We start from the raw sequence: 26,280 nt of genomic DNA, 5'->3' as shown, positions 1-26,280 counted from the left end.
ACGGCATGCATACTTGTATGGATTGTTCCTGGGGCACGGCGTTTCGAGATCCCGATTGAGCTGCGCCGCCCAATGTCTGGACCCAAGCCAGCCAAGTCCAGCGTCTATGGCCAAACGAGTCTCATACACGCTATGCGGCGCTCAACTGAAGCTATGCCCCGTGGTTTGAGGAGATGTGATAGGCGCCTCCTAGTCCACTACCACGTTCCCCGTAACCGACAAGGTGCCAGGACGCTAATGCGGACGGCGAGAGAGACGTGCCTGGAGATTAAAAGCCTTCATGTTTCCTTTTCTTTTGTTTCTTCCCTTTCTTGCAACAATCGTTCTTCTGTTTGTCCGTGGGGTTCCTTTTGTCTCCTTACTTTCTCTTCTCTTCTTTTCTATCCAGTTTACATTTGCACAATTCAGAGGCTAGTCCTTTGCTGGTTCTATCGCTTTCAATTTCCCTTCTTTAACCTATTCAAAAAACTAATCTTGTTTTTTCCTTTCCTTTCCCTTTACTCTCGATCTCTTGGTTTTATTTTGGAAGTCTGGTACTTTCTCTCTTTAAGGCCGGCCTATTCAGAACAAAAAAAAAACCAAAATTAAAAAAACCTTTATTCAAGATGCAATTCAAGTCTCTCCTCGTTGCGGCTTTGGCTGCTGTCACTCAGGGTAAGCCGAATTAGGACAGCATTGGTATTGTTTGGATCATTTGGCTAACATTTCCCTCTAGCCGTTGATGTCCAGGTCGTTGCCGTTGGTCAGAACCCCATGGCTGGTATGGCTGGTCAGCCTGCCACCAAGTACTACCCGGATAACATCAAGGCTGCCCCCGGTTCCATGGTCCAGTTCCAGTTCTGGGCTGGCAACCACACCGTCACACAGTCCAACTTTGACAACCCTTGCACGCCAATCCACCAGGTTAACAGCTCTGTTGCTGGCATCTGGTCCAGCTTCATGCCTGTTGCTGCCGGCGCTGACAAGAAGGAGATCCCCGTCTTCACCATCCAGATCAACGACACTAAGCCCATCTGGATCTTCTGCAGCCAGGCCAAGCACTGCTCAGCCGGCATGTCCATGGTTATCAACGAGAAGTGAGTATCCTCTGATGCAATCGCAGCCAAACAAAAAACACTAACATTGAGCTTGTAGCACTTCTGCCAACTCCACTCGTTCTCTTGCCAACTACAGAACCGCTGCTTCTACTGCTCAGGGTGGCTCTGCTGGCTCCAGCTCCGGCTCTACTCCTGGCTATGGTTCAGGCTCCAGCTCCGGCTCCAGCCCCAGCGCCAGCGCTCCCGCTGGATCTGACAGCAGCTCTGGCTCTACTCCCACCGGCGGTTCTTATGGAGCTGCTCCTTCTGCTACTGATGCTCTCACTCCTCCCCCTTCAGTCACCAGCGGCGCCTCTTCACCCGCTGGTACTGGCGCTCTTCCCGGCGGTGCTACAACCACCGGTATTCCCAAGAACAGCGCCTCAGCTGTCGGCGTTTCTACTACCAGCTTACTGCTGGCTCTGGGTGCTGCTTTTGCCCTGCTATAAATGGGATTGGAGTGACGACATGACGTGGGGAATGTTTTATAAAAAAGCGACGACGTTCTGTAATACCATATTTGGGGGGTTTTATTCGTATATGCATCTTCCTTGCAAGCAAGGGGTTTTTCTATTTTAACTTCTTTTTTTTTTTTTTCTGGAGTGGGATGGAGGTAATCTGTTCCCTTAGGTTTTTATGAAAGGGGAAGGACAACAAGAGTCCTGGGTTAAAACACATGCTAGGGACCATGTGTGTAAATGTATCTGGATACCTTATTTAAAAATTTTGGAGTTGTTTCTACACACTATTCTTTGCCTATTTTGTGTCTCGTGATCAACTGATTCAGCCAAGTTGCTGAAGTTGTGGCGGTAATCAGCCACTACAAGCTCCGTGTAATACACTCGCTTTAAGGAACCATGAAGCAGAGCATTTTATAATGGAAAATTTTCATTGTTGTAAAACGCTTAGGAGAAGCTTTTTATATGTTTTCCCGTCTCGCTTGCATTTCTCGTAATCAGGTCTATTATTCACTTTTGCGGTCCTTTCTCTTCGACCTGCCCTGCTGAGCAGCCTCGCAAAGCTTTTTCTTGGGCTCCTTCTCCAGCCAATTCTCAGGCTTCTTTACATATCCCACCTGGTGATACTTTTTGCTGTTTGCGAAAAACTTGACCCAGTTGCCCAGAGCGTCATCGACCTTCTTCAGCGCCTCGGCCATCTCCTTCTCCTTCATCACCTTCATCTCGGCCGTAGTCCATTGAGCGTCAACCTCGGGGTCGTCCAGCGGCAAGAACATGTCCTCCACACCTCGCATGTCGGGAGTGCGATCCTCGGCGAAGCAGCCCGTGACAAAACCGCGGGCGGCATCACAGCCTGCAAAGTAGCTGTATGGGCCTCCGGGGCCATACATTTTGCGTCCGTTGGAGACGTCGTAGATGGTGCCATTGAGAGCCACGTAGACAGGCTTGGAGGCGTCTTTGCCATCGTAGCCGGCAAGCTGCTCGGGCGTCAAGTACACAGGACCTTGCTGTAAGGGTGGTTAGCGGCGGTTTACATGTTCCCTCTCTTTCAAGTAAATAATACCATCTGAGATTTCCAATAGTCCACCCGCAGGTAATTGGGCTTGTTCTTCATGCCCCAGAAGAAGCTCTCGCCATTACTGATCCAGTAGCTGAGTGCACATGATGCCACGAATAAGAAGCTGATCACGCGCGCGACGTCAATCCATGGAGACTCATCATCCACATCGCGGCTCTTGGACTTTGTGCTTTTCTTGGCCTTTTTCTCTTGGACAGGCTCTTCAGCATCCTGCGGCTTCCGCTGACGCAATTCTGAGTCCGCCATGGTTGACGAAATAGCTTTTATAGCTGGCCTAGAAATGGAAATTGTATAGCAACAGCTGATGCATTAAGTGCAGAACCAAACAGCAAATGTCAAATCGTGGCCGAATCTCACTGTTGGCGGGATCGGGATAAGCAAGCTCCCGCTGCTGACGCATTTAAGTGAGCTGATTGGCCTGTTTTAGACACCCCGGGGCTATATGTCTGCTCTTATAATTTTTCTCGCAGAAGCAAGAAAATATTATGGTTAAACAGCGGCTATAGCCACTCCCGGCGTCATCTTCGTAAAAAGACGTAAAAAGAGTGGGTAGATTTCCTAATGGGGATTGGGCACTGTTAGATGGGGCGTCGCTACAGCAACTGAGCCCACTTGGCACCATCTTTGTGGTTGGAAATTGGTAAACAGCGTTGGCACCTTATTATTACCAAGCCCACAACTGCATGACCCTGTCCTGCACGGAGTAAGGCCCCAGCATTTTTCGGCTCGACACATCACCACATCCAATCTGCACGAGAAAACTTGCCTGTGTTACCGGATCCCGTGGAGGGACCAGGGCGAGCGCTATATAATTCGACGCAGCCACGACACACATCGCTCGCCACACATAACACCGACAAATGGAAGAGCTTTCGTCTCAACCCAACTCCCCCGCGTCCGCTGGTGGACCCCTCCAGATGGCATCGCCCGACCGCGTAAATCAGCGCCGCGATATCTTTGCCAGCGTACGACCAGCTGCAGGAGAGGGAGGTCGCGATAGTACAGTGCATGACAAGATCAGCCAGTTCAACAACCTCAGTATGAGCATGCAGTCAAGGCAGCTGGAGCGCAAGAGCGCCGATGCGGCGCTTAAGCGAGCCATGTTGGGGCGCGAGGAGGCCGAGGCCGAGATGAAGCGCTTGAAGGAGGAAGCTCGAGTCCTGCGACAGGAAATCGAAGAGGGCAAAGAGCGAGAGAGGAGAGTGGGCGAGAGATTGGAAACTATCATGGTAAGCAAAAAAGACTAGTATCAACATCATCGCTACACTACGTCACCGTGCTGCATAGCCCCTGCTCCAGCCTCCATCGCCTTGCAGCATATTATTATCTTTTTTACTTTTTTAATATGGCTAGCTAATCGCACCATATTTATCAGGAAAACTATGGACGCGCCAAGGAGACACACGCACACACCGAGGCCCTCTGGGAAAAGGAAATTAGACGTGCGAGAAAAGAGAATTTCAAAGCCCAGTCGACCATTGTCAAACTCCAGGAGGATCTCAAAAACACCCGCGCCGCAACCAAATTAGTTGAAGAATCACTACGGCATGAAAAGGACAGATGTCAGGCTCAAGAACAAGAAACCTTGAAGGCTCAGGCGACCATTGCCAAGCTCCAAGAGGAGATGAACGCTCACAGCGCTGAGACCAACTCAATCGAAGTATCACTGCAGGTTGAAAAGGACAGGTGCCTGGCTCAAGAACAAGAAGCATTGAAGGCTCAGGCGACCATTGCCAAACTGGAGGAGGAAATCAAAGCCCATAGCGCCGAGAACAACTCAATAGAAGAATCGCTGCAGTATGAAAAAGATAGGAGCCAGACCCGAGACCAAGAGCTCTTCAAAGCCCGATCTACTATTACCAAGCTCCACGAAGATCTCAAAACTTCCCGCGGTGCCACGAAAACAGCTCAAGAGTCACTACTGAAGGAAAAGGAAAAGACTCGCGCTCAAGAGCATGAAATTTTTGAGGCGAAATACCAAGTTAGCAGCTTACAGGATCAGCTCGAGCAAGCACTTGAGCGGATGAAGCTGGTGGAACAGGAACGAGATGCCTACAAAACTGCCGCCAAGAACGAGGAAGTTGCACGTCTCGCAGCAGAGGGACGCATTCCTCTGCCTATTGAGCAATCAGATGACGAGTTTGCGTCTCCTCCTAGAAAGAGAAGAATCGGGTCGACAATTAGGTGCAAAGACCCCCGCGTCTCTCTCTCCACAATGGAGGTCGTCTCGTCAGCTACTCTTGAGTTAGAACTCGAGGAGCTCAGTGAGCAGGTGCAGTGGGAAAGGCAGAGAGCCGACCGAGCTCAAGAAATGATTGAGTTCATGCAGGCCGAATGCCAGATGCACTGCTGCCCCGCCTCCAAATCCAAACGCCGAACTAGCATGTTGGCCATGCAGCTCCCTCGTGCTTCTCCTCAAAAGTCAAGGCTTTCTATGGAGGCCACCATCCGGGAAGAAGAGAGCGCGCCTACTGAACATGTCCCATCGCCCGCCCAGCAGCAGGAGTTGAAGCCGGGAAAGGTGAGGAATGGCGCCAGACTGAGCACCGTCTTTTTGCCCCAGGAGGGCGTCTTCCGCACGGTATCTGAACAAGAGGCCATTGAGCTCGAAGCTCAGCGCAAGGCGGAGATTGTTATTGAGGCTCACGAAGAGACTGAGCCGGAGTTGTCTCCTCCTAAACAAAAACAAGAGGCATATCAACGTACGTTTGCGAGAACACCACCTGTCGAGCCTTCAGCCTATGATTTTGCCCCAAGCAGAGCATCCGTCATGTCGCTGATCGACACTCCGCGAATTAATGCTCAAGCTGACTCTCTGCCAAATTTGCATAGCATCCCGACGGTTTTTGACAACAACCCCGCACAAGAGGGGTTGAAGCGATACCTCGCTGCAGTAGCAGAAGAGGACGTGAAGCCGGAGGTGACACCAGAACCAGAACCAGAACCATTCTCCTTACCTCGGAAACGCCCATCTGCTGGCTCTTCTCGGTCTTCTTCAAAAGCCGTCTATACCGTGACGACTTCAGTCCCACTGCAAGATGAACGATCCTCTAGCTCAACTTTCAGCCAGAGAATGCGATCGACATCCAGCAGCAGCAGCGCGAGCTTCAACACGACCGATCCAGCAATGGATCCCACCATGACTCGTGAAGAAGCCCTGGCCAAGATCCAGGAGAGGAGAGGACGTGCCAGGAGCGTGACCAGAGGCTCGACTGCATCACAGAGCCGGCCGACATCCAGCCGGCCGACGTCTGGTCTGGGCCGAAGAGACCTGAGCAGCTCAATGGGTAGAGTTGGAAGCAGATCCAGGTCCAGAAACGCATAAAGTGTTTCCTCTTCTTTTTCTTTTCATTTTTCATTTTTTTCCTCTTTGGATTTACATATTGGAAGGTACATAAAGGATGGTTCATAGGGCGAGGTTTGGGTTGGCTTGGATGGAGTTTTTACGATATCAGGAGGAAGAGTTGTTACCCACCACTCACTCACCAGTTTCTGTTTTTGTCTGTTTCATTTCCTATTCTGTTGAGGCTCTCGAGGTCCTTCTTCTTGTTGTCGTTTTTGTTTCTACTTTCCTTTTCTTTTTCCTTCTATCTCTCTCTCATTATTGCATCAATCATTCAGAACAGGAAAAGGATGGATGGGACCAAATCCGAGCGCTGGCGAAGAAGGTGTTTTTTTTTTTTTTTTTTTTTGGATGTCTTTTGGTTCTTGTATTGGCGTTTCTAGGTCTTTTTTTTTTTTTCTTCTTTCTTGTCTTATCAGCTGTCTTTTTACATGTCTTTGATAGGTTTCTTGGCATGAAAAAGTAATAGGATGAAGGCTCTTGGCCCCTATTAGATTCTCTAGATTTGTTTGACATGCTTTCTCTCTGCATATATGGTGTTATGATGTTCTAAAAGTCGATTCCCAAATGCATAATTAGGCGCCTATCATATTTATTACATTACCCTCTCCTCCGTCTTTTATGATCAATCAATACACAAGTCAAACTCAATAGATCTTCTTTCAAGAAGTTGTCAAAACATTAGAAGCAAGTACCTCCGAAGAGTCGGTATTGTCATTCAAGAAAAAAAAAAAACTCCTTATCCTATCCATTGCTCATACTCATGATCACTATATATATACACGAAAAGATCATATAACTCCCTTATTTTTTATATCTAACAACGAAAAAGAAAGAAAAATACTGGGTTTTCAGTCACCAAGGAATTTTCTCATCTTATTCCTACCCCTTTCTGAGCTCACAGCATCAATCTTGACAGCCACAAATACGCACTCGAAAGCACTCTTGCCACCCCTGCTCTCTTGGATCCGCAGCCTGAACTGGCCCGTCTTGACGGCCCATTCCTGGCCCTCGCTAGGAAGAGCGCCACTGCCGTCCTCGAGGCTTTCCTCAGTTCGCCGGCGCTTCCTGGGGTTTCGCGGGCGTTCAATGTCGGACGTGACGGCTGGAGGGTCTTCAGGTGTGTAGTTGCTGAGATCCTCGCCGTACTCTTCGCCGTTGAGAGTAACTGAAGATTCGTTCTCAAAAACAACTCGGACAAGATCTTCACTGAGGGGGGTGTGCCCTGGCGTGGGTGGTTGTGAGCCGGCGCCCCCGGACGCCATGAGGACGCCCAACGGCTGTGTAGTCAGAGGCAGACTGAGCTTTGTCGCAACCACTTCCAGGAGTTTCGCCACCCTGGTTTTTGTACGCCCGAAGAATTCTGCCTTGACGCCATCGGCAGAGAACTTGAGCATCGTTGATGTCTCTCCAATCTCTAGTATCAATTCAGCCGGCTTGCTATCTACGTATGGGCGAGCATAATTGACATGCCGACCGGAAGGTTGACCGTCGCTGACGTCCTCAACTGGTGGGACACTGACGCCGCTCTTCTGTACATTCTCCAACCGCAAGATAATCTCGTCGATTAGGCGCAAGGGGTTGAAGCTGATGGAGTGGGGAATGAGCTGCTGCTCTATTCCTTTGAAGTGGAAATATCGAGCGTCACGGAGAAGCTCTTGGCGATGGTTTTCGTCGCGAATGTTGACGGGATACCCGCGCAGCAGTCGCAGCAGCTCGGCAAAGGTGTCAGCGTTGCGATTAGGCACCGACGGCGGAAGGATAGAGGGTGGGCGTATCAGGCCTTCGCGATCGAGACCGGGGAAGAGGTCGTTTGGCTGAGAGAAGAAGAGGGCGAAGCCGAGAGAGAAGTAGTTTGGGGAGTTGGCTGGGTCGTTGAGGACGTCGCGAGGGATCTGGAATTCGCGATGGCCGATGGACATGAAGATGCTCTCCTCGTTGAGTTGAGAGATGAGCTTGGGCACTGATGCGACGATCATGGGTCAGTACTTTTAGTCTTACGTATAAGTCTCCACCAAGGAACATACGGTTGTAGAACTGAGCGTCTGCAAACAAACGCACAAAGTGCGTTCCGTCTCGTGGTATCACATAGTATCCTTGTAAGTGCAGCGCAATGTCTCGAAAGGTCTGCGGGTCGCGATCGATGTAGAGCGTTCGAATGGAGGTAGCTGGGTCTTCGCCTTTTTGCTCAGCTGCTCTGATTTGGCAGAGGAAGTATTGCGAAAAATATGACGGTGCTGTAGTTATACAAAAATATCAGGAGAGAGTCAGCAAACAAGTAATACTGAGGGGGGTTCAAGGCTTAGGCTTGTCCTCAAAGCAACAGGGCGCGCGACGAACCATCTGATGAGAGAGATGCGCCAGACAGCTTAAACAGCTCTCCGCCAATCTGGATGGGAAAGACGCGCTCTCGAGGGAGAATCTGCGGGATCTTGTGAATGTCGCCCCCGTGCAGCGGCAGCGAGGGCGGCGCAGTGTTGGGCGCCTCGCTCGGGCTCGCAGAAAGCATGGCTGCCTCTGCCGGCGAAGCAGCAGATATGGAGGAGACAGACATCCTTCTCCGTCAGCCTTGCTGCTCGACAGGCTTTATACGAAGAGAACGCCTTGGTGCCCTATTTTTGCTTATTGATGTCCTTCTCTCCTTCGACCAGAGAGGGCTTGGCTTGTGTCGCGTTGCAGCTTAGGCGGCAAATGCGGGTGGCAATTGCGGTTGGGAAGATGTGGGGGGCCCCCAAGCTCTTTGGGGTGTGCCTGGCTTGGATCTGGGAAAAAAGAGAGATTGGCGATGTGTGGACGTGTTCACAGCCCAGGAGGTAAGACGAACGAAATTCCCTGGTGGCTTGGATTGGAAAATACGATGGCGCTATTATCACCCAACCCCCCGGCTGTGGTATCCGGACTTTCAGGTGCCGATTCGATAAGCGTCACCAAGTCCGTTCGGGTGGCAGAGACCCATAGCTGACTGGGAATTGGCCGAGAAGGCCAAAAAAAAAAAAAGCCGACAAAAGAGAGGAAGAGGGAGAATTGATTGAAGTGAAATTCGGGAATAGCTTCTCGCGAGTCGTGTGTTCGGTACCGGGCCTGGGTACGACGGCAAGGTAGGATGAGGAGAATAAGGTCTGGTGCTAGAGCAAAGAAAACTTCCGTAGCGATTGATTGCCAATACGCGCGCGCTTTTCTGACGTAAGGAACCCCAGAGTTACCAATCTAGATAGAGGGTTCTTCAGGGACCTCCAAGCGAAAGCTGAGGTGCGCCACACGCAGCTAAGCTATCCGACGTGTTAGTTGATGGAATTTGGAATTTCCATGGCAGCATTATCAATCAAACAGTCGATCAACCAAAGGATTCAACGCATTGAGTAGTTCTTGTGCCATTTATTATACCTTATTCTTTTTGCCTCTATCTTTCATTAACAAACATGACATTACAGCAACATGACAGAGTACTTAGTCATAGTATTCACTTGGATTCACTTGCTCATCAACTCCACCCCTCCTCGCACAACTCCCACCACGGCTCCAGTCTGCACCATCTCGCTGGCTCCTCCAGCAACCCGGTGCTCAATCTCCGCCAGCCCTTCCAGCCAGGTAATCATGACCTCTGCATTCACCTCCAGCTTCGTCAGCTGCTCCATCAGCGCCGTGATGATGTCGGCCAGCGCCAGTCCTTGCGTCGTCTTCAGGGCATTGATGGTGTTGAGACAGCTCGTCACGTCCGGCGTGCTCAGGAGCGTCTCCACAATCTCCTTGATGGCGTCGGGCTGCGGCGCCGCAATGCAGTTGTAAATCGTTTCTGTCGTAATCGTCTCGCGCTTGATTTCGCTCTCCGGCGGCTTGGGTTCGTTCTTTAACCTCAATGGTGTGCCTATAACAAATTTCAGTCAGCTTGCTGTTCTTCAGATTTTATACACCCAATCTCTGAGCATGGATTTTGGTTGATTGCAAAAACTCACTTGATGCATGGCATGCTTGAAGCACATTAAGTGCCCGTCTCATATCGCCCTTGCTCAGCTTCACCAGCGCATCCACAGCCTCGCCCTGAATCTTGACATTCTCCTCCTCCACCACCTTCTCCACCAACACCCTAATATCCCCCTCCTTCAACGGACTGAATCTGAATCTCGTACAACGAGACAGCAGCGCGGGGCTGAGTTTATGTGCGTAGTTGGCAATGATGCAAAACCGTGTGTTCGCCGTGTACTTCTCCATGATTCTTCGTAGAGCCATCTGTGCAGTGTTTGTCATGGCATCCGCCTCATCCAGGATGATGAGCTTGAAGCCAGCAATAGAATTCGACTTGGCTGCGCCGCCGCTCATGGAAAAGATCTGTTTGGTGCTAGCAAACGTCTTGATCTGCTCTCGTACCACGTCGATGCCTCTGTCGTCTGAAGCGTTCAGCTCCAGCACCATCTGCCGCATGTTGGAGGCGCCGTAGATTCGCCGCGCGAGGGCCAGGATGGTCGATGTTTTTCCCGTGCCAGGGGGTCCGTAGAGAAGCAGGTGAGGCAGGCGGTTCTGTTCGACAAACTTGTTGATGGTGGCCAGGATGTCTTGGTGACCAGACACATCGTCGAGCGTTACTGGTCGGTATTTTTCCACCCTTCAAAGTCGTTCGTCAGTGACAGTTCCGGTCAATATCTCTCAATAACATTTCGTACGCACCATGGTAAGCTATCCTCGGCTTCAACTGGTAAATTGGCAGCACTCCGCTTGCCCTTGCTCGCCTCAGCCGAAAACGTGATATCGGCGGATGGCGCAGGGCCATCGACGTCCATCTCGTCCTCGTAGTCGGACATTTTGGAAGAGAGCAAGCTAGGGATCGCAATTGAACTAGTAATTCAAGTCCCTTTGAGTTGATTGCACTGGATATCCAACCTTGAAATGAATTTCCCGTTATGTGACAACGTGCATTTGTCGACCTGATTTTTCCCACCATGCGCAAGGCAGACGAGCTACAGCACCGACACGCGCCCAGACGTGTTCTGCCCATTAAAACCCCTGTAACCGTGCCACAGCTATTAGAGCAGTCAAGCCACCCCACTAAAGCAACGAGCCACATCTGATACTGTAGCTCGCAGGAGTAAAAAGGCGACGCAATGACTTTTCAAGTAAATGTATGTAATATTGTGGACTATTCTTGTGATAATTTCTGTTTATCCTATCTTGCCCACTATCTCTGTTCAATATATACAAGAAGGCATAAAGAGAAAATAGAAAGAGAAAACAGAAGACAAATATAATACAACAGGGCAAGACAGGAGCCACCAAAAAGAGCATTATTAAGATGCATGCTTTTCCGTTATATCGCAAGCCAGCTTGTCTTTAAAAGTAACGCGAACCCGTCGCCGTGCCAGAAAAAATAGAGGTGTGCGCCCCATGAATAAGAAACAACACTCCCTTCTCCAAATTCGTAAGAAAAAAAATTGATAAAACGCCCCTTGCATCCTTATATTCGTCATAGAGGATATGTAAAAACAATTTTGCAGCCCGCCGTGAACCTAATAGACCGTTCAATTCGTGGCGAGCAGCTTGTCCCAATCAACCGCCGTATGGACAACGCCGAGACCAAATAGATGGAATAACACCGGGATTCCTGCGACTGCAAGCCATGAGATTCCTACATGATTCCATCTTGTTAGCGGACACTCAATATTCAAGCTGGCAAGTTCAGAAGCTTACCTGAATAAACCACAAGTTTTGTGACAACTTCGACATCGTATCTCACTCGTGGCCTTATCAGTTGAGAAAACATCTCCTTTGTTTCACGCGCATTTTCCATGGTGAGATAGATTTCTGGATTCCCATTCTCTCCCCCGCCTTGCATGACAAGGACATCATTCGGGCCTTTCGGCGGCTCATTATCTTTGTATGCTGGCTTTTGAACTCCAGAAGTTTGGGCCCCTTTACCTGACTTGTCTTCGTCTTTCTCATTAAGATCCAAATTGTTTGGCTTTAGGCCAGAGTTGCTTCCAATGCTGTCCCTTCGTTGCCGGTCTCGGTAGGCCAAGGTTTCGTATGCATCTGCGGCGCTCTGTGGTCCTATAGAGACGGCTCGTCCTCGAGTTGTAGGGTGTCGAATACTCTCAACCATGCGAGGGAAATCAGAGGCCTTAGGGAAGAGGGTATCCAACCGCGATCCAGGAGGTACAGATTTGTATTCGCTGGCTGGTGTAAAAAACCTTCGAGGCAGACTAAATCCGGTCGATTCAATAAGGCGGAATACGTGAGGCAGCACTTTGAGAAGCGTGGGCTTCATGGTTTCACGCCAAAGAAAGACGACAACGACTCCAACCGCCATCCTCGCCGCAACAACCAACCATGTGTACGGCAAAGCACCCATATTAGCCTCTGCGTAAGCTAGGAAAGATCTTCCAGCGGTCCAAGTTCCAGCCTCCAGCCCAATAACTACACCAGCAAAGGCAACGCTATCATCGAAGCATGGGCAATCATCTGCAGGTTCGGGATGGATTCGTATAAGGATGATAATTACCAGGCCGATAAGGGCAGGGGCGGCCCAAGAGCTGGACTGCATAGCGGCATCCAACGGCGGTCCGAAGTGGTATTCCAGCAAAGAGATACCAGCCCCCATTATAGACCCAATGATGACATCCAAGAAACCATGCATGCCGCAGTAAAGGCGCCCAAAGACGATCGACACACCATAAAAGTACGACAGGATCTCGAGAAGTAGCTTTGTAGTATCAGAAAAGGGGTTATCGGGGCTGCGCAAGAGCAGAATGGCATAGACGGCAACGGAAACCGCATTGGCACTGTGGGTGGACGGGAAGCCGTACTCGAGCGCTGCAGATCCAGACATGGTGATGCGGTTGAGAGGCGGCGACAGTGGCCGGGGCAGCGAGTAGAAATCCTTGATGAAGCCTGTCCAGAAGACACCCAGCGCCAAGATATGAACCAACCTGCGCATGTGATATTAGCATCCCAAGTTGCCTAGCTCGAGTATTGGATAAAACGGCCATGCGAAAAGAAAAAGTGACAATTCTGCCTCCGTCTCAAACTAGCAAAATCAAGATGCTTTCGATATCTGCAAAACGTACCCCTTAGCAAAGGCCGCGTTGCCACCCCAGAACAGCATCGGCAGGAAGATCATGAAAAAGGTATGGGTGCCGAGGTTGGCGGTGATGGCGAAGTAGCTATCGAGCGCCGGCGTGCGCAGCTTGCTCTGGAGAGCAGCGAGATAAGGCGTCTCCCAACGAACAAGAGGGAGAGCCTGTTGTCGCAGATTATATCTCCATTTTGGCAGCGCTCTCTTATCTGTAGTTGGCGATGTGTCAGCTCAAGGAATCATTTTAGAGCTTCTAGATGCCAGTTTTCCACTTCATGTCTCTCCTCGGCTGTCTTTCTTCTCTCCAAATTCCAAATCACATTGCTGCCGCCGCTAAAATAAAAGAAAAACATCTTTTTTTGCATATTTCCATTCTGCCCAATCCACCTCTAGAGGCCACAGTATATCGGTGGGGGGCTGTTGCGTTGAAGAGACCTACAGTGATCAAGGCTCCTCAGCCCCGCGTCGGGGACATCGCCATTCTTCTGGTGATGATGCGGCGGGGCATCGCGTCGCGTGCCGTTCATGGTGGAAATCCCAGGCACTCTGCAGTGCAGTCGGGAAAGAAGAGCTCAGTGTATCGTCGTGAGACGAGCTCGGGATCCGACATGGAGTGAGAGTGGAGGGAAAAGGAAGTGGGAAAAGCAAGGACGTGACCCGGTCTGTTAGTGAGGTGGGAGTCGCAGTTTTAGCTCCAGTGAAGTGCGAATGCGACGAGAGCCCTGGCGCAAAAAAAACTGGCACTGGGGGATGGGGATTATAGAGGGAAAAACTGGAAGCTGAAGGCAAGCCACCAAGCCCTGTAAAAGCTGGCGCCGTCATCCATAACGAATTAATTTTACTGCTGCCTACTGAATTATGGGAATCATACTTTTCCTCCATACTCTGCGAAAGCAACACCAGTCAATGCCCGTTTTTAGAATTTTACCACCTCTGGGCCCTCCTTCGAGATTGGTAATATGGGCTCCCACCAGTAAAACCACACACCAGCAGAAGGAAAAACGGCCGCTGTGACAACCCGCCGTCGGGCTGCCTATTGTAGATCCCTCCCAGCGCTACTCCGCTCCGAGGTAAGCCAAGGAGGACGCCAAACAGCCCCTGGAGTCTCCAATTATACGAGTCGAGTAGAATGCAAGTTGATCTAATCCGACTGCCGCGGTAGGCGCTTGCTAAGGATGACAATAATACTACGACGAGATGCAGGATAGACGCAATGCCTCGTAGGCAGAATGGCGCAGTGCTCGCAGAGCTGCTTGGCTCAAAACAGCATCAATAGCAGGAGTAGAGAGTCGTAATATTAGTAGGGATCTCGAAACTCGGGCTTTACTTGGAGAAATGAGACCCTTGTTTTCCGCCATGACATGCATGTGCTTTCAATCTCTGCCGCGTAAGAATTGGACCCGCCGTTAGTGCTCTCGGCACGCCCCCACTGATTCCCCAAACGAGCACCGACCAAACCGACATGACATTATCCGTCCATTAAATTAGCCTAGGAAAATACGGCAACACAGCAGAGCAACCAAAACACCATGGCCTTGTCATTTGCCGGCAGACACTGCGTCGTCGTCGGCGCCACAGGCGTCATTGGCTCTTCCATTGCAAAGGCATTTGCCCAAAATGGCGCCGTGGTATCACTCCTCGGCCGCTCAGCCGTCCAGGTTCGCCATAAGCTAGAACCACAGCTTCGTCCGTATAGCCTACCCGAGACTGGCGATGGCACGGGAAGCGCCGCCACTCCGGGCGGCATTCCTTCAGCTCACCGATTTATTCGCCTTGATGCTTCAAATCGGGAAGAAATCAAAGCCCTGTTTAGCTCACGGGCATCGTCATCTGAGGTAAATACATGTGTTTATAATTTTAATAGATTGAAGAGAGCTATTTTTGCTCTTATACGGAGCACAAAGTTTATAAGTCTGTCGTATTTTACTCTCAAGAATAAGATCGTTAACTCAAAATAAAAATAGTCTCATGAGGATGCTTCGATTGGACCTATTGATATTCTCGTCAATTGTGCCGGTATCTCTCAGACCACGTTGTTGAAGCGAACTCCTGATGAGGAGATATCAAGTATCCTCGACACAAACTTACTTGCCACGATGCTGGTATGCAAGCACGCAAAGATGAGACCTAACGGTATGTCTCCCCAGATCCCCACTGGTGCTTCACATGTCTCATCAGCTTAACTAATAACTCTGTCTTCCACTTAGGCTGTATCATAAACGTCTCTAGCCTCATGGCAACAAAGGGGGGGCTTGGCGCCACAGCTTATGCAGCATCCAAGGCTGGTGTAATTGGTAAGAGCGGATCGTATTGTTATATCTCAAAATTTTTATATATTAACATACATTGTTTTTACATTTCATCATGTGGCAGGAAGCTAATCTTCTCCTAGGCTTTACCCGTGCCCTGTGCCGTGAGATGGCGTCTCGCTCTATCCGTGTAAATGCTCTGCTGCCCGGTTGGGTTAACAGCTCCATGTGGACTGGTGTGTATCTTCCTCCCTCCAGCCAATTTTTGCTCTCTCGTGATCCCTATAGTATAATGCCCTCATCTTTGCTGTACCCAAGCTAATGTACATCTCATAATCAGATCTCAAGCCAGAAATTCAGCAAGCTTACCTCAAAGATACGCCTCTTAATAGAGTAGCGGATCCCGCAGAGGTTGCTGATGCCGCTCTATTTCTAGCGTCCAACGGTTTTGCAAACAACTGTATCCTCAACCTTGATGGTGGGCTGAGTGCTGCCTGAGGACAGCGCAGCGAGTCTATGCGTGATACTGTCATCAGTCGTCAATGACGATAGCACCACCGGCGTCTTCTACGACGACTACATCATCATCTGCAGAGCTGATAATCTTGGCCTTTTTGAAAGGGGGGCTTTCTTCATCAGGGAGCGCCCTCTTAGTGCCCTTCGATTCCTCCATCACCACATCGTCCAGAGAATGCTTTCCGTTCTGTTGGCTATGGCCGTTGCCATTGGTCTCAGCCGGCGATGATTTCTTTGGCTTGTGAGGAATTTCAGGACGACCGGCATGTACCGGACGGAAGGATTCTTTTTGATTATCTAAGATTCTGCGATCGATTAGCATCTTTCTGACAACAGCGGATTTTCTGTTATTCGTTAAATCCATACCCATCCTGAATATCAATCACAACATTGACGAGCGTATCTTCATCATCCTCATCAGTGACAGTTAGGAAACTGCCTCCTTTAATACCTGCAAAGTTGTTAGTTTGCTACAATGAATAAAAAAGGGACTTTGATGCCGTACCAAGTTCTGTGAGCTTCTTCTCGAGATTATCCGTCTCATCAGGATCATACAACACGCCCACATCGTTGCTCACAGAGAACTCTTTGTCTCTATAGCCAAACTGATTTTTCACCAACCCCTCGATAATATCATGCAGTGTTGCTCTACTTAGATCGGCAATAATGCTGGTATAATAAACGCCACAGACCGGACAGCCGTGGTTCGGCTCTCGATTCCTATCCGGAGCCAACAGTCTTGCGTTGGCAAAAGGCGTTAAGAAAACTTCTTTAGCCTGCGAATATTCTCCCTTGAGCACTTTGAAGGATTGCAAAACGCAGAGGCCTGCGACAATGGCATTTGTTGTAGCAATCGCCGGGATGATGTTGCCAGCCATCTGCTTGATATCGAAACGAGATTTCAAATCAATACCGAATATGGTGGAGCGAATATTTGCACTTGATGCTACAAAATCTAGCGTATCGTTATCATCCTTGTCAAAGGTAATGGTTGGCTCGGGCGACCCAGCATCCTTTGTCGCTTTCAGCCGAAGCAGTCGCTTGCTAAGCCGTTCAAGGCTGTCATTGAAGACAATAAGACTTTCTTCAAGGGTCCAGACTTTCTGTCCGTCTGCCAGTATGGCATCTTTTGACTCGAGGCTTTGGCTAGCTCGTGCGAGCACATCATCGTACTGGAGTGCTTCAGGAGCGCGACGCGATTTCCACATGTCTTCTACAGACCGCAAGCGCTCGATATCGGAATTAAAGACTTTGTCGAACAGCATTTTCGGGAATTCGGGTGTTCCAATTGCGTCTCTAATTTTCTTCAGGGCCTCTGATTCTTTCTTTAATTCCTCGATTTCCTGGGCTAGTCATCTTTATTTAGCGTGGAATCTCATTGCAGCATAGACAGTTGGAATCCTACCATTATCCGCATCTGCTGAGTGATCGAAAGCTGATTCATCTTCGCTGACGCCAAATATTTCACTGATACGATGTTAGAAAAAAAATATGAGGAGAAATGATCACAATATATAGAAAGCGCTTCTTACTTTAGCAGATAACTTTTGCCCCAAACTATGCAGTGGATTGGCTGGCTCGGTGTGCTTCGAATGGTACAGACAGGGAAAGATTTGGGCGTCTCTTTGGGAGTGCAGTCATAACAAGCAGTAATGCCCTTCTTGATGACTTGAACTTGGCCATTGAAGCCAGTCGTTCCGCTCTCGATCAGCGGAACATCTGCAGCCAAGCACATCTTGTTCACATGCCGTCTGGCATCGAGGTTGTCTAAAGCATTGAAAACGATCTTGAAGTCGCGAAACCAGGGAACGCTAAACTCGGAGTCTTTAATATTGGCGTGATGCGCAACAATCTTGACGTTCGGATTGAATCGCTGTGCTGCCTCTTTGGCAACCTGCTCCATTAATTAGTATTGCGACCGCTAAGCAATATTGGCGCATCCTCAGCATCCAACGCACCAATGCTTTTGATTTCTTGATATGTTCATGTCGGAAGAGAAACTGGCGGTTGAGGTTGGATAGATCGATCGTGTCGAGGTCGACGATGTGAATCTCGCCGAAGCCGTTGAGTACCAGATTTTTCAGAAGCTCGCATCCGATGCCGCCAGCGCCCACCATGAGTACTCGCGCCTGCAATTCAAGTTAGTATCTGAAAGCTGCATTCGCGAAAATCAAGTAGGAAAAATCCAATTAGGTCGTAAGAAAGATGGAGAGAGTTTGAAAGGACATAGAAATTGATTTCTAAGGCGGACTGGGGTACGGTGCAGCTGGGAGCTCGTAGACTTGCCACTAAACCTACATGCTTGACTGAGGAATTCAGAGATGCGCCGAGCGACTGGTGGTTAAATCTATCGCGTGTAACCATTGCGTTTCGCTGAAGAGGTGCAGGATGCGACGCGACAATTCGTTGCGGCCGATGAGGGTCTTGGGCAGCGGCAGTAGCAGCAGCAGGAGGAGCAGTGGTTGGCATGCCATCGCCAGCCGCATCCGCGAGAGCTTCTTTGGGAGCCTCCATCGCCGCCATCAATGCAAGGGTCGAACGCAGCTAATAGCAGATGGTGGCGATGAAGATCGTTTGGGGTTCGAATTTGGAGATGGATTTCGAAGGTGATCGGTCGCGAGCGAGAAGAGAAGGGCGTCGGATTGATTGCGCCAAAACCCGTCGATTTCCAGCTGTTGGTCTGGCGATGCTCGGCGCAGGCAGCTACAGGGCGTTGAAGTACAGCGGACGAGGCAGTCGAAAAGCTGAGTTGCGACCAATTGGATGAGGTCAGAGGCCTGGGGAAATAGAGCCGAGGGGTCCGTGCGCTGAGCATCAACTGATAGGGAGCGCTAAGATAAGAGTCGTCGAACGGGAAGAGGTGTGACTTGAGACAAGGCTGTGTGTGCCTGGACGGGACGGAACCTTTTTTTGTGACGTGTTTGGGTGATATGTAGCGTAGAAAACGATGCTTAATAGGAATAAGATATAGTGTGAAAGTATAATTATTGTAAAATCCAAGACTTGATTGTGTAGCGTAGCAGATACGTGAATGCTCAAAGCTATAATAGCAGATTTTACAGCAGTAAGCCCTGATTAGGCCTTGATTTTATGCACCAGTCCTCCACTCAGCGGGGTGCTATTCACAGCGTTGCACTCGCAAGTGAGAAACTCATTCAACGTCTCAAGTTAACGACATCTAAATCGAATTTAACTAGATCAGCTCCAAATTATAATATCATCATTCACAGCCCTCCATTTACCCTAAAATGTCCGACGACGAGGTGGATCTCGAACTTCTCGCCATTCTTCGGCAGCACCTCCAAGGCGTCTCTATCAAAGATGAAGAGCCTGAAACAGGCGTCCTTGCTGATGCCGAATATGTCTACGACCATGGAATCGACGTAGCCATCGATATGCGCTCAACAAAGAGTGCCGCAGAGTCCATCTATGCCCAGATGCAAGAGAAGAGCTATTCTACTTCTACCTGGTCATCACACGAGCTGCACCCCAAGGCCAAGGATGCAGCCACGGCCGCTTTCATCTTCACCATGGACCTGCTCAACTTTTCATTCTGGTCTGAGCTGCCTGATGATGAGAGATTTGCTATTGAGTACAAGGGAAAGAGGTGGACAGGGTACTGGAGTCTTGTAGCGGCAATTCAGAGAGCCCTTGAAGAAGGTTAGTGGCTGGTTTCTTACACCACAAAAGTAATATCCTCGCCTAACCATATTTCTATGTAGATATCCCCATTACTGATCCCCACTACTGGCAAAATGAGGATGAGTGCAACTTGGAATCTCTGAGACACGTCTTCAGATCCTGCACAGAGGAAGAAATGCCTCTGCTTCAAGAGCGTCTTGACTGCCTTAGAGAAAGTGGTAATGTGCTTTACAACGTACGTCCAAATTCCCATATATCCAGTCTCAAATGAAAACATGTACTAACTAAAAGAACCAAAAGAAATATGAATGCTCCGTCGTGAATCTCATTTCCGCTGCCAAGGGCTCCGCGGCCCAACTAGTCAATATTCTCGCCAGAGACTTTGACTGCTTCAGAGACGAGCACCCATTCGAAGGCAGAAAAGCCCCTATCCGTATTATGAAGCGTGCCCAAATCTTGGTTGCAGACATATGGGCTTGTTTCGAGGGCAAATCATATGGCGAGTTCCGTGATATTGACAAAATCACCATGTTTGCCGATTATCGCGTGCCACAGATTCTCTCTACCTTGGGAGCTTTGTATATCGGCCCGCAGATTGACGCGGCGATTCGCGATAAGAAGCTTATTGAAAGCGGAAGTCGATGGGAAATACAACTGAGAGGTAAGAGTCATGTTATTCAAAGTCTTTATTATCCCCTGCTGACAAAGGTTGAAACAGCTTGCAGTATCTGGTGCGTCGAATTAATACGGAGAGAGATCCAGAGCGCGCACCCAGATACCCATGTTAATGCCATTTTGATCGACTTTTTCCTTTACGATACGATGAAGGAAATGGAGGCAGCAGGAAAAGAGTCTATTCCTCACCATCGAACACGAAGCATCTGGTATTAATATTGTATCTTGAGTCGGGTGTTGGGCAACGGCACCTTGTGTGAATAAAAGTCAACCACGGCACACCATATTATAGAATTAACATTTGCAATTTCTGTGTACATCTGCAAAGATAACACTCTTCAGCTATCATACCCGTCATAACTTAGAAGAAATAGATAAAAATATAGACCAGTAAAGCATTAATTCTTACACCCAACGCCGCCACCCGACATTCGGAAAATTAGTCACCCCATACTTTCATCCTATGTAAACAAAGCCGTAGCATTCATTATCCGATCCATGTGCGCAGTCTCCACCTCGACGTCGTCCTTGTTTTCTTCCTTTACAAGGACCGCCAAAACTTCAATAGGAGGATTCAAGCCCAATCGCTCAGCCCGCTGCCACCGCTTCAAGCGAGTCGTTCCGATACAAGGCTTCAAAAACAGAACGTTAACACATATCCATACAAATACGAGGCAGCGTCAAGATATAGAGAAGAGAAAGAGAAAGAGAATACTTACTCCGTATTGCGAGCTCACATCGAAGTACCTTAGCACTTTCTCGCCCAAATCGAGGTCTTGCTGGTGCACTCGAGGTGCCTTGCGCTGCTTCTCAATTCCTTTCCAGTACGATTTGATCTGAGCATCAGTAATCTTTTCAGCTTTAAGCTCGGCCTCCGATTTCTCTGGAACTTCCTCAATAACTTCTTCTACTTCCTCCTCTTGCTCCGGCTCAACAACATCGGGTTCTTCTACGACGACATTGACTGGTTCTTCTTCTTCTTCTTTACGAACGTCGCCTTTGGCCGCTGGCCGCTCGGGGATGGTGGTTCTAGCAATTGCTGGCGCATCTACTACTGCCTTCTTCAAATCCTTGGGCACGGCCTTTGTAACCTTGCCGGAGAAGCTGATTGTTGACTGTCCCTTGGCAGGACCGGGGCGGCCCCGGGCGCTGGCCGCTGATCTTCTTGTTGTAGGCATTGCTCGATAAAGATACCCTGTAGCTATTATCGTAGTAAATCGAATACTATGGCACGAGATGGTAATTGCTCCGCCAATGCAAGAATAAAATAATTGACTTGTATGAATCAATGGCTCTTGTTTGTAAATTGTAGATCGTTAACGATTGTCCATGTAAATGAGATGCAGGAACACACGTAAATCAAGTGGAGTTACTGCTCGGCTGCCTGCTGAAAGGTGGAGGACAGCGAGGGATAATGGTGCTAGAATGGCGCTAACGTTTGGCGGGGCAACGCGAGACTGGAACGACGTCACGTGGTAGTCATGGCATCTCAATATGGGAGCTTTGGGTTTGGGTTTCTAGAAGGACTGTGGCCGCTTTTGCGTTCATTGCGTATATAATACTAAGATATCATTCTAATTCTTGTACGACCCATGAAAACCTCAACTTCCCGTTGCCTCTCTGTAGAATGAAATGCTCCTATTTGCGCCAGCCGTGCAGAACATTTCACTGCGCCCAGTCTTGGGCAGCCACCGGACAGCCCATAAGGCCTTATCCGTCTCACTGTGCGTTGCAACACAAACACCACGTTCAATTGACCACACTTTCACTTTGCCATCCATTGAGCCACTCAGGAGGTATTCTCCAGTGTCACTCCAGTCGAGTGATGTGATCCATGATGAATGTCCCGTAAGGTTGCCCACGTGTTCGCCGTGCTTTGTGTCGTAAATGGCGATGATGCCTGCGTCACCCGCTGCGGCCACTCGAGTACCAGCAGGTGATATCGCTACTGCTCGGACAGGCTTGGCAAGGCCTATAATTTCATGTTAGAAGCCAAAAGTTCAAAGAGATAAGACCAAAGTGTAACGTACCGGACAGGGAATATAGAATCCTCCCCGTATCATTGTTGAACACGTAGACTGAGCCGTTCTGATGCCCGCTTGCCGTGAATTTTCCATCTCTACTGAGATCCACGCACATGCCAAAGCTGCCAGAGCCTGCGCTGCCCGTTTCGTATTCCCGAATCTTGGCTCTGCTCCGATCTGCAACATCCCACACGTTTATCCTGCCATCGTTGGTGGTGCCCGCCAGGTAGCCTCCATCCTCGCTGAGTGCAATCGCCCATACTTCACCGGGCTTGACCGTCGGGCCTGTGACCTCACCACCGTCACCCCATTCGCCGGTCTCTTTGTTATACTCCCATATCTTGACCTCCCCTCCGAAGCCAGCACTGGCGGCGTAGAGGCCGTTGCGCGATGTGCAGATATGGTGGCAGCCTAGTTTGTGGGCACCAGAGATGGACTGCTTCAGAGGGAAAGAAGGGTCAGTGGTATCGTGTACATGAAGCGTTGAAGAGCCACTAGCTGACAGCAGCGTCTTTGGTGTTGCTGCCAGTGAGAATATGTCTGTGATGTGGGCTGCAAGCAATCTCTCATCAGCTGCCTGACCCTTGGCGAGTGAAATGATGAGAACTAACCGTCGTCCACCGTATGGGTGGTCAAATATTGCTTGGACTACATGGCCGTATGAGTGAGCTTTTATGAATTAAGTCAATGTATTTGGTGAGGACCCTTACCATTGTTACTTTGGTACAATGCTGTTGTTGCTTGGTGGTTGTTTTTCACAGCGCTGTTGTAGAAGCTTGGGGGCTTGTGAGCTGGTGGGGTTGATAGCTCGCCGTAGCATCAAACGTCAGATACAAGTATAAAAACAGCTACTTGGGCTTCTTCCCATTTATATCATGCCAATCAGCTGCAATTGATTAATTTTCATAGCGAATACGTATAAAATATTTTTACATTTAAAATACCCAGATATGTTGTCAGCAAATTTTGTGCTACACTCTGCGCAAGTCAGTTTGGCACATAATACTTCATGTATTCGTAATTTTTTTTATACATATTTGGAGTATCTTTTTTCTACTACCCAGTCCTCTATCCTGATTTTCATATTGGTACATAATGAAACAAAGCATTGACTAAAGCAAATGCCAGCTGGTATGCTTGAGCTGGCCCGAGGTTGTAGTACAGAGGCCTTTGATATAAGGTGTGAGATGGAATCCAGCCGTCTATCAACCTGCACGCTTAAAATGGACTGCTTGTAGGATAATCCTGACGCCATATTCTCTTCATTTCTAAAGGGAAAAGAGGTTAGTATTGCATCTAAAGGCGAATCTGCTACCCAGTGGCCATACCTTCAAGACAGTGTTGGCATAATCTGTGCGTCCTCTTGATCTCTCCGCAGCCGGGACACTTGCACAGATGATTGACATCTTTCAAAGCCTTTCCAGCCATCTGCCTCGATCTCTTTTTTGAGTGAGAGACCTTGTTCTTGGGCACTGCCCGCAGGACTGACTCCCAGATATCGCCCAGCAGTCCAGGAATGTTGATGGTGACGCCAGGGACTGCGATTGATAGTGAGGGGAGGAATTTCAGGGTATATGGCGTTGTGTAGAATGTTGCCCAGCGAGAAACGGCGAGGGAGAGAGGGGAAGAGAGGCGAGGAAGGAAAGCGGTTGCTGCCATTGTGACGGTTTTGTTCTTGATTTCTATATCGTTGCGTGGTGGTGCGACTTGCGCAAAACGTTTATGCGCACAGAGACCCGAATTCCAGCTCCGCAATGCAAAACACCCTGCGAAGAATTGTTCTGATCGAAGTTTCTTATCGTCGACTCGGCTCGTTGTCTTGTCTGTCTACCGGCTCGATGCGAGGGTCGATTTGTCGTGGTTCATGATCATGCACCTTATCAAGAAAATCGATCATCAAAATCTTGCCTCTAGCACCACATCCCGCCTAGCACCAAGCCAGGTACCCCAAAGTACCCAAGTACCCAAGTACCGCCACAAAATGCGGCTTCTCGCAACGCCTGTGCCGGGCTAACTGCCTTAGTACCTCTAGCTAGGTATACGGGCCAATCACGAGCCTCCACAGCACGGATAGGTCTGCAGCCAATTAGCAGCTCTCTATGCTACCCCTGGCACCTTCCATTCCCCCCTTTCTCGTGTCCTGGCCTGCTCCTGCCCCTACGCCGAAATTATTGCTTGCACTACCTGGCAAGGCAAGAACACGCCAACTGGCCCAGTAAGGAGCCACCGCCAGCCAGTCCAAAAAGTTCCCCTTCTCCAGGATCGCTACCAGTGCCTCTCACAACCTCCAATTCTCCCCATCAGGATTCCGCTTTCTGAATTGCTGGCCCTCGCGTCTGCTGTCTTTCGTCGTTCACGCGTTTTCACCTACGCCCACGCTCTTTCTTGAAATAGGGAAGAATCGCCTTGTCCTTACTCCTTAACAGCATCCATCTTCATTCGTTTCTCCCAATCTCTCATAATCAATCACGATGGCGACTCCGTCCACTATCACGCCCGGCAGCCATGTCGGTTTCGACAGCATCACGTCGCAGATTGAGCGCAAGCTGCTGAAGCGTGGATTCCAGTTCAACGTTATTTGCGTTGGTAAGTGGCGCGTGTTGTTGAGGCGCCTTAGGGCTGGTCAGCCCATGAGCCGATTGGAAACTAACTGGATTGACAGGCCAGACTGGCTTGGGCAAGTCGACGCTCATTAACACCATCTTCGCCTCGCACCTCATCGACTCCAAGGGTCGTCTGCAGCCTGACGAGCCCATTCGCCAGACCACCGAGATCCAGGGCGTCTCTCACCTCATTGAGGAGAATGGTGTCCGCTTGAGACTCAACATCGTCGACACCCCCGGCTACGGAGACCTTGTCAACAACGATCGCTGTTGGGACCCCATCGTCAAGTACATCAAGGACCAGCACTCCGCGTACCTGCGAAAGGAGCTTACCGCCCAGCGAGAGCGTTACATCCCCGACACCCGCATCCACGCCTGTCTGTTCTTCATCCAGCCTTCTGGCCACTCTCTCAAGCCTATTGATATTGTCGTCTTGAAGAAGCTGTCCGATGTTGTCAACGTTGTGCCTGTCATTGCCAAGGCTGATACCTTGACTGTTGAGGAGCGATTGGAGTTCAAGGAGCGCATCAAGGCCGAGTTTGCCTTCCACAACCTCAAGATGTTCCCGTACGATAACGAGGAGTTTGACGACGAGGAGCGAGCTTTGAACCAGCAGATTAAGGTACGCACATAGTACACTATCGTCGCTACTACCCAGAGTTGTTTAACTAACATGTATGTTTCTTTGCAGAGCTTGGTTCCTTTTGCGGTTGTTGGCTCCGAGAACAACATCATTGTCAATGGCAAGCAAGTCCGTGGTCGCCAGAACCGCTGGGGTGTCATCAACGTTGAGGATGAGACCCACTGCGAATTCGTCTACCTGCGAAACTTCCTGCTCCGAACCCACCTCCAGGACCTTATCGAGACCACCTCCCAGATCCACTACGAGACTTTCCGTGCCAAGCAGCTGCTTGCACTGAAGGAGAGCAGCGCACACGGAGGCGGTGCCGCCAGCAGACCGATCAGCCCTGCTGCTGATCGTGAGATGAGCCGAGGCTCCCAGCGAATGGGCATCAACGGATACTAAATTTGCGCTCGTGCTTGATGTTTGACCAGGAGGAGAGTGATGGCGTTCTCTAGGTGGAACGGCGACCAGCCAGTCTTACGATTATTCTCACCTCGTGGGTGGTGTTATGCGCGGTAAAAAGCAGTGTATTTTCTATTTGGAGATGTGTGGACCAGATTTCTCTGCACCGCAGTCCGACTCATTATTCGCTCTGTTCTCACTCGACCAACGCAGAGAGGCGAGAGCACTGAGAGGCGGAATGCGATTACAAAAGACTGGGCGCGCTCTCACCAACCATGCGACGTTTATAAGGGCAGCATGAACTCTACCCATCGTGAAACGCTCAGTGGTCCGACGTATCTCGTCTGCGGTCTTTTAATACGCATTTATTTTGTTTTTAGTAGTACCATCGGAGCCTTCCTTGACCATTTTCTTACGTTTTAATCAGATCCCCATACCTGTACTTTCAATATACCTACAGTTAGTTGAGTCTCTAAGGAAGAGAGTGGCAGAATGGAAAGAGAGATAGAGAGAGAGAGAGAGTATG

The 26,280-nt window shown here is 49.6% G+C and overlaps 12 protein-coding genes across 12 annotated transcripts; 5 read left to right on the top strand and 7 right to left on the bottom strand.

Annotated features, from left to right (window-relative positions):
* Positions 1-605: 605 nt before the first annotated feature.
* GGI43DRAFT_379207 (cupredoxin domain-containing protein) lies at positions 606-1,525 on the top strand (the record flags this gene model as incomplete). Its single annotated transcript, XM_083202803.1, has 3 exons — positions 606-654; positions 716-1,076; positions 1,135-1,525. The coding sequence occupies 3 exons, from the start codon at positions 606-608 to the stop codon at positions 1,523-1,525; spliced, it is 801 nt and encodes a 266-aa protein (XP_083064643.1).
* Positions 1,526-1,821: 296 nt separating this feature from the next.
* On the bottom strand, positions 1,822-3,133 carry GGI43DRAFT_392504 (cytochrome b5-like heme/steroid binding domain-containing protein). The gene is made up of 2 exons (XM_083204568.1): positions 2,598-3,133; positions 1,822-2,541 (listed from the first exon to the last, which is right to left on the bottom strand). Exons 1-2 carry the CDS (start codon positions 2,856-2,858, stop codon positions 2,041-2,043), a joined length of 762 nt encoding a protein of 253 aa, XP_083064642.1. The 5' UTR covers positions 2,859-3,133; the 3' UTR covers positions 1,822-2,040.
* A 170-nt stretch (positions 3,134-3,303) lies between these two features.
* GGI43DRAFT_392502 (uncharacterized protein) lies at positions 3,304-6,566 on the top strand (the record flags this gene model as incomplete). The annotated part of the gene is made up of 2 exons (XM_083204567.1): positions 3,304-3,841; positions 3,988-6,566. Coding segments are annotated over exons 1-2 (2,312 nt in total), but the record flags the coding sequence as incomplete, so codon positions are not given.
* On the bottom strand, positions 6,554-9,143 carry GGI43DRAFT_392501 (BTB/POZ domain-containing protein). Its single transcript, XM_083204566.1, has 3 exons — positions 8,296-9,143; positions 7,983-8,192; positions 6,554-7,918 (listed from the first exon to the last, which is right to left on the bottom strand). Exons 1-3 carry the CDS (start codon positions 8,507-8,509, stop codon positions 6,807-6,809), a joined length of 1,536 nt encoding a protein of 511 aa, XP_083064640.1. The 5' UTR covers positions 8,510-9,143; the 3' UTR covers positions 6,554-6,806.
* Positions 9,144-9,425: 282 nt separating this feature from the next.
* Positions 9,426-13,545, bottom strand: GGI43DRAFT_420234 (uncharacterized protein; the record flags this gene model as incomplete). Its single annotated transcript, XM_083207784.1, has 8 exons — positions 9,426-9,820; positions 9,909-10,555; positions 10,618-10,767; positions 10,952-10,953; positions 11,127-11,131; positions 11,635-12,872; positions 13,011-13,227; positions 13,458-13,545. The coding sequence occupies 8 exons, from the start codon at positions 13,543-13,545 to the stop codon at positions 9,426-9,428; spliced, it is 2,742 nt and encodes a 913-aa protein (XP_083064639.1).
* Positions 13,546-14,481: 936 nt separating this feature from the next.
* On the top strand, positions 14,482-16,009 carry GGI43DRAFT_138469 (SDR family NAD(P)-dependent oxidoreductase). Its single transcript, XM_083199271.1, has 5 exons — positions 14,482-14,853; positions 14,983-15,151; positions 15,226-15,312; positions 15,411-15,503; positions 15,608-16,009. Exons 1-5 carry the CDS (start codon positions 14,548-14,550, stop codon positions 15,763-15,765), a joined length of 813 nt encoding a protein of 270 aa, XP_083064638.1. The 5' UTR covers positions 14,482-14,547; the 3' UTR covers positions 15,766-16,009.
* On the bottom strand, positions 15,307-18,783 carry GGI43DRAFT_392495 (E1 ubiquitin-activating protein UBA2). Its single transcript, XM_083204565.1, has 7 exons — positions 18,082-18,783; positions 17,742-17,912; positions 17,316-17,677; positions 17,189-17,250; positions 16,289-17,131; positions 16,150-16,234; positions 15,307-16,088 (listed from the first exon to the last, which is right to left on the bottom strand). Exons 1-7 carry the CDS (start codon positions 18,304-18,306, stop codon positions 15,800-15,802), a joined length of 2,037 nt encoding a protein of 678 aa, XP_083064637.1. The 5' UTR covers positions 18,307-18,783; the 3' UTR covers positions 15,307-15,799.
* A 248-nt stretch (positions 18,784-19,031) lies between these two features.
* Positions 19,032-20,316, top strand: GGI43DRAFT_379199 (queuosine 5'-phosphate N-glycosylase/hydrolase; the record flags this gene model as incomplete). Its single annotated transcript, XM_083202802.1, has 4 exons — positions 19,032-19,443; positions 19,506-19,660; positions 19,726-20,086; positions 20,144-20,316. The coding sequence occupies 4 exons, from the start codon at positions 19,032-19,034 to the stop codon at positions 20,314-20,316; spliced, it is 1,101 nt and encodes a 366-aa protein (XP_083064636.1).
* A 245-nt stretch (positions 20,317-20,561) lies between these two features.
* On the bottom strand, positions 20,562-21,278 carry GGI43DRAFT_379198 (DNA polymerase delta, subunit 4-domain-containing protein; the record flags this gene model as incomplete). Its single annotated transcript, XM_083202801.1, has 2 exons — positions 20,562-20,732; positions 20,820-21,278. 2 exons carry the CDS (start codon positions 21,276-21,278, stop codon positions 20,562-20,564), a joined length of 630 nt encoding a protein of 209 aa, XP_083064635.1.
* Positions 21,279-21,614: 336 nt separating this feature from the next.
* On the bottom strand, positions 21,615-23,057 carry GGI43DRAFT_392490 (WD40-repeat-containing domain protein). The gene is made up of 4 exons (XM_083204564.1): positions 22,835-23,057; positions 22,736-22,772; positions 22,131-22,676; positions 21,615-22,072 (listed from the first exon to the last, which is right to left on the bottom strand). The coding sequence occupies exons 1-4, from the start codon at positions 22,835-22,837 to the stop codon at positions 21,702-21,704; spliced, it is 957 nt and encodes a 318-aa protein (XP_083064634.1). The 5' UTR covers positions 22,838-23,057; the 3' UTR covers positions 21,615-21,701.
* Positions 23,058-23,115: 58 nt separating this feature from the next.
* GGI43DRAFT_392488 (mitochondrial 54S ribosomal protein bL32m) lies at positions 23,116-24,023 on the bottom strand. Its single transcript, XM_083204563.1, has 2 exons — positions 23,453-24,023; positions 23,116-23,392 (listed from the first exon to the last, which is right to left on the bottom strand). The coding sequence occupies exons 1-2, from the start codon at positions 23,781-23,783 to the stop codon at positions 23,343-23,345; spliced, it is 381 nt and encodes a 126-aa protein (XP_083064633.1). The 5' UTR covers positions 23,784-24,023; the 3' UTR covers positions 23,116-23,342.
* Positions 24,024-24,229: 206 nt separating this feature from the next.
* GGI43DRAFT_392486 (septin CDC10) lies at positions 24,230-26,277 on the top strand. Its single transcript, XM_083204562.1, has 3 exons — positions 24,230-24,710; positions 24,787-25,349; positions 25,419-26,277. The coding sequence occupies exons 1-3, from the start codon at positions 24,596-24,598 to the stop codon at positions 25,752-25,754; spliced, it is 1,014 nt and encodes a 337-aa protein (XP_083064632.1). The 5' UTR covers positions 24,230-24,595; the 3' UTR covers positions 25,755-26,277.
* Positions 26,278-26,280: the final 3 nt, after the last annotated feature.

This window comes from Trichoderma evansii, assembly GCF_050947405.1.
Source record: "Trichoderma evansii strain SZMC 28006 chromosome Unknown GGI43scaffold_2, whole genome shotgun sequence".
NCBI lineage: Eukaryota > Fungi > Ascomycota > Sordariomycetes > Hypocreales > Hypocreaceae > Trichoderma > Trichoderma evansii.
The sequence above is the reverse complement of the archived record's forward strand: the minus strand, read 5'-3'. Positions and strand labels throughout refer to the sequence as shown.

Bases quoted from the DNA above. Each gene is read 5' to 3' on its own strand.
- GGI43DRAFT_392490 (XM_083204564.1), bottom strand. The intron at 22,677-22,735 runs GTTAGTTCTCAT...GATTGCTTGCAG, and splicing joins CACCCATACGGTGGACGACG to CCCACATCACAGACATATTC. The intron at 22,073-22,130 runs GTACGTTACACT...ATGAAATTATAG, and splicing joins GATTCTATATTCCCTGTCCG to GCCTTGCCAAGCCTGTCCGA.
- GGI43DRAFT_392486 (XM_083204562.1), top strand. From the start codon at position 24,596: ATGGCGACTCCGTCCACTATCACGCCCGGCAGCCATGTCGGTTTCGAC. The intron at 24,711-24,786 runs GTAAGTGGCGCG...CTGGATTGACAG, and splicing joins GTTCAACGTTATTTGCGTTG to GCCAGACTGGCTTGGGCAAG. The intron at 25,350-25,418 runs GTACGCACATAG...GTTTCTTTGCAG, and splicing joins CTTTGAACCAGCAGATTAAG to AGCTTGGTTCCTTTTGCGGT.
- GGI43DRAFT_392501 (XM_083204566.1), bottom strand. From the start codon at position 8,509: ATGTCTGTCTCCTCCATATCTGCTGCTTCGCCGGCAGAGGCAGCCATG. The intron at 8,193-8,295 runs GTTCGTCGCGCG...GTATAACTACAG, and splicing joins CGCATCTCTCTCATCAGATG to CACCGTCATATTTTTCGCAA. The intron at 7,919-7,982 runs GTATGTTCCTTG...TCGTCGCATCAG, and splicing joins AGACGCTCAGTTCTACAACC to TGCCCAAGCTCATCTCTCAA.
- GGI43DRAFT_138469 (XM_083199271.1), top strand. From the start codon at position 14,548: ATGGCCTTGTCATTTGCCGGCAGACACTGCGTCGTCGTCGGCGCCACA. The intron at 14,854-14,982 runs GTAAATACATGT...AAATAAAAATAG, and splicing joins CACGGGCATCGTCATCTGAG to TCTCATGAGGATGCTTCGAT. The intron at 15,313-15,410 runs GTAAGAGCGGAT...ATCTTCTCCTAG, and splicing joins ATCCAAGGCTGGTGTAATTG to GCTTTACCCGTGCCCTGTGC.
- GGI43DRAFT_392488 (XM_083204563.1), bottom strand. From the start codon at position 23,783: ATGGCAGCAACCGCTTTCCTTCCTCGCCTCTCTTCCCCTCTCTCCCTC. The intron at 23,393-23,452 runs GTATGGCCACTG...TTTTCCCTTTAG, and splicing joins ATGCCAACACTGTCTTGAAG to AAATGAAGAGAATATGGCGT.
- GGI43DRAFT_392495 (XM_083204565.1), bottom strand. From the start codon at position 18,306: ATGGCGGCGATGGAGGCTCCCAAAGAAGCTCTCGCGGATGCGGCTGGC. The intron at 17,678-17,741 runs GTGCGTTGGATG...TTAATGGAGCAG, and splicing joins TCAAGAAATCAAAAGCATTG to GTTGCCAAAGAGGCAGCACA. The intron at 16,089-16,149 runs GTATGGATTTAA...AATCGATCGCAG, and splicing joins GTGATTGATATTCAGGATGG to AATCTTAGATAATCAAAAAG.
- GGI43DRAFT_392504 (XM_083204568.1), bottom strand. From the start codon at position 2,858: ATGGCGGACTCAGAATTGCGTCAGCGGAAGCCGCAGGATGCTGAAGAG. The intron at 2,542-2,597 runs GTATTATTTACT...CCACCCTTACAG, and splicing joins ACTATTGGAAATCTCAGATG to CAAGGTCCTGTGTACTTGAC.